The sequence below is a fragment of the Wasmannia auropunctata genome, unplaced genomic scaffold (genome assembly GCF_000956235.1).
Source record: "Wasmannia auropunctata unplaced genomic scaffold, wasmannia.A_1.0 LD335989.1, whole genome shotgun sequence".
Classification (NCBI taxonomy): Eukaryota; Metazoa; Arthropoda; class Insecta; order Hymenoptera; family Formicidae; genus Wasmannia; species Wasmannia auropunctata.
The window spans coordinates 64,071-68,012 of record NW_012026901.1 but is presented as its reverse complement, the minus strand read 5'-3'; the positions used below and the strand labels follow the sequence as shown (position 1 = coordinate 68,012).

Sequence of the window (3,942 nt, the reverse complement as noted above, 5' to 3'; positions counted from 1 at the left end):
TTTTTATATTACTGTGTACAAAATGTGAGTAACCAGATAAAATTGTGTTATTAAATCAAAAATTATACCAAATTTTGCTTATTTAATTATATATTTCGCTATTTTAACAAAATTTTAGAATAAAACTTGACTTTTGTAAATAATTCTCTGTTTTTGTTACCATTAGTATATCTTTTCTTTCAGTGTAGTTTAAAAGATAAAAGTTAAGTTACAAAGTTAAATGGTTTTAACTTAATTTAATTACATTTTATTGATTACTATTAACCTTTGATTTAACTTGCTTAAAAATTACATTTTTAGTGCTCCTTATGTAAACTCAAGAAAAATTATATTTCGGCGTTTATGTCTTCAAACTCGAATTTGAAAACGCATATCAAGGCAAGTTGTACAGTAAATATAGTCTGGCCGCGGGAAGGAATCGATATTCGTAGACCTTCTATACATTGAATCATGTTGTAAGAAGTCCCTCGAAATCGATTTTCTTTCTGCAGTTCGACGGAAATAAGTATAACAAATGTACACTTTATTTGAAAACCCTAAAATTATGAAATAAAAAACTTAACTTTTAACTTTTTAATTACTTTTTTATCAATTGAACTTTTAATTTAATTAATCTTACTATGAATTAACTTGTATGTTAACTAACTTAAATTTTTAAAAACTGTTAACTTTAGCTTAACTTAGTTAAAAAAAATAATTAACTTACCCAACCCTATGAAGTGCACTAAAAAAATTTATTTTTATTTATATAAATACTATTTTTAATTTAACATCTTGCGAAATAAATCTCTTGCGGTAACATCTTGCGAAATAAATCTCTCTCGAAACAAAGACATCTCTGGGTTTTGCGTAACCGTCCACGTCGGTCAATATTTCTTATAATAATTCAATATAGTCTGCTGAACAAAATCATAGCGCGCATGGCCAAAGACTGGAAGGAATGCAATATTTCGGATGGATACACGATGGCCAGAATAGCTTATGTATGTCGTTGGGTCTGCAACATCATAATCTGCTCGCACATGACGTCAGCATTCTTCTACGCAGCAGGCACATTAATGAAGATGAAAAACGAAAATCAAACTGAAGCTCGAGAGCTCCTTGTTAAGATGGAAATACCTTTCGCGATTGAGAGCACATCGGTACATGTAGCTGTGTTTATTATACAATTTATTCATCTATTGATTGCGGCTGCTGTGCTGGGCGTAATGAATTCTTTGCTGATAATATTGGTAAGTTTGAGCGTTTGTTCGTGATTTGCCAGCGTTTCTGGAAATGAAAATAATTACTGTAAAACCTAAAATATTTCATGTGTATAATAAAAAAAAGATGTATTGATTATACAAATTTAATTCTTTGTGAAATAAAGTTATACAAGCAGACGCAAAAAGAAAGAGGCATACAAGCACTCTTTCATTTTGCTCGATTTATTAATTCTGATCCAGACTAAGCAAACGAGTGCAAACAAACACAAATGATCGTCACCAGTTTGCACTCATTAAAGCAACTTATTCATTCACGTTTGTTTACGCTCGTTTGCTCTGAATCCAGATTAAGACGTTAAATTAGACTGAAAACACACATTGCAATGTTTAGGTTGTTCACGTGTGCGGACAGATTGATATAATGCGGCTGAAATTGAGTGAAATTACGCAGAAGAACATCGAGCGGAAGAACATCAGGCATAGTGTGCGCGAGAACGTCGTGAAAACTCTGATCGTTCAGCACCAGCAGATTATCACCTTCTCCAAGAACATCGAGGCTCTCTACTCGAATATCGCGCTGATACAATTTGGAACGAACACTCTGGTTATCTGCTGTTTAGGATTTATTATCATGATCGTAAGTACATTGAATTAATATTAATTCCTACGAGATATAAAGTAATGAGAAAATTTTAGTCTATCAGTGTCCCGGGCGGATCGATAATGTTAGTAAAATCCGTGTTCTTCTACATTGTTATGAGCTTGGAGGCATTTGTATATTGTTTTGTCGGAGAACATCTCAGAACAAAAGTCCGTATATAATATATTATATCCTATATACGGTATCTCATATACGAGATGCTTTACGACAAAGGTTTATCATATTTTAGAGCAAAATGATCGGCGACGCGGCGTACGAATCGCTTTGGTACGAACTGAGCCCGAGTCAAAATCAAGATATCCAGATCATAATCGTAAGATCTCAAAAACACTTGACGCTCACGATAGGAAAAGTCGCGGAACTCTCCTTGAAGCAATTTGCCAACGTAAGAATTTAGCAAATTTAATAGAAGTAAGAGAATTTTTTTTAATTTACTCTGAAAATCATGTTAATCGTACGACAACATATAAGTATTTTGATGAATTTTATTTGTTTTTTACTATATACTATAACAAAAATTATTGTAGTGCACAGTAAAAAAACAGAGAAAATCATATAAAATTTGTCAAAATACTATGTTGTATCATGATTAACATGATTTTCAGCGTAAATTAAAAAAAAATTTCTTATCATTCTCTTCGTGAACGATGAAAAACATTTGTGTGTTCTCACGTATTTCGTAATCGTTGCATCCTGAGATGATATTCGGGTACGATCATTATAATAGTTTCTATCATGTCGTAGATCATAAAAGCTTCGGCGTCATACGTGTCGGTGTTGCACGCGATGTATTGAGGCCTAAATATGTACTTTGAATGGCGCTTGTAGAATATCCTCGCATGTAAAAGGCTGTAGTACTTACTTTTACACAACTGACAATTTTCCCATTTAGAGAGTCAATTGGGTTTCGTATTAAGTGTATGCGAGTAGAGAAACAAGAAAGTTATTTACTAAAGCATCGATTCGTGATAATCTTGGTTTGTAGTGCATTAAGCACAGAGCTATAAATACAATGTTGATTTTCTCGTTCAATGTACTTTGTCAGATATAATAAAATTAAAATAAAAGCATTTTTTTAAATCAGAAATTTAATTTAATTGTTTAACGTCATAAAAATTTTTTTATATTATAACTAAGATCAAATTTAAAAGACTTTTTTTTAAGAATTTATTTCCATGTATAAAAAATTAATTTCAACACTATTAAATCTATAGTGTCAAACTGAACCTTATTAATTATTAAGTCGCTACTGCTCTTACTTAAATAAATAGTTCTTTTTTACTAAAATAATATTGAGTTAAATAATTTAAAACAGTTCAAATTTAACTCAAATTTGAGTTAAATTCCATTGTTTTATTTAAAAATAATTATATTGTTTTAGTTAAAAATAACTTATTAAATAGAATTTATTGAATAGAAGCAGTGGTATTATATAAAGTTCAGTTTGATGCTATAGATTTTAACAGTGAAGGATATCTAAAAATGTAAGTTTAAATATATTTTTAAATATAATAATAAAAATTACCAAAAAATCAATCTTATTTTTATCACATTTCTTATATATATTTTTATTGCAATATTAGTATAAATATAATATAAATTTATTGATTTAACAATTAAATTTTCGATTTAATAGTTAAAGATGTAATGAACAATATTGTACAAAAATAGTTACAATTTTATACATATATATATATATTGAAATTCTTATTTTTATATAAAATATAAAGAAATATCACCCGCTAAGCCGTATTTTTCTTGGTCGCGTAAGCCTGCAGCAGCACCTTCTCGGAATCTCCTACAGCATCAACTATGATCTTCGCACTGGTCTTTCCATTGCGACGAATTTCCGAGATACGTCTTCGTTTTCCTCTCTAACGAACTCCTCCGATGTGCTTCCCCAGCGAGCTTCCTTTCAACGCGGTGAGCAGTTCTTAGAAGTTGTGTTCCACCTATCTTGCTCATTGCATTTTTAAAGAAAACGTGCAGTTATTGCGTTGTGATCGCGGTAAGTAACTCGATAGATGAAGGGGACGACCCCACTGTTCATGTTCATCGTTTATCAGATTATAGTTG

At 30.8% G+C, this 3,942-nt stretch overlaps 1 protein-coding gene across 1 annotated transcript; it reads left to right on the top strand.

Annotated features, from left to right (window-relative positions):
* Window positions 1-920: 920 nt before the first annotated feature.
* LOC105453987 (odorant receptor 13a-like) lies at window positions 921-2,678 on the top strand. Its single transcript, XM_011696297.1, has 5 exons — window positions 921-1,232; window positions 1,597-1,842; window positions 1,902-2,015; window positions 2,096-2,251; window positions 2,611-2,678. The coding sequence occupies exons 1-5, from the start codon at window positions 921-923 to the stop codon at window positions 2,659-2,661; spliced, it is 879 nt and encodes a 292-aa protein (XP_011694599.1). The 3' UTR covers window positions 2,662-2,678.
* Window positions 2,679-3,942: the final 1,264 nt, after the last annotated feature.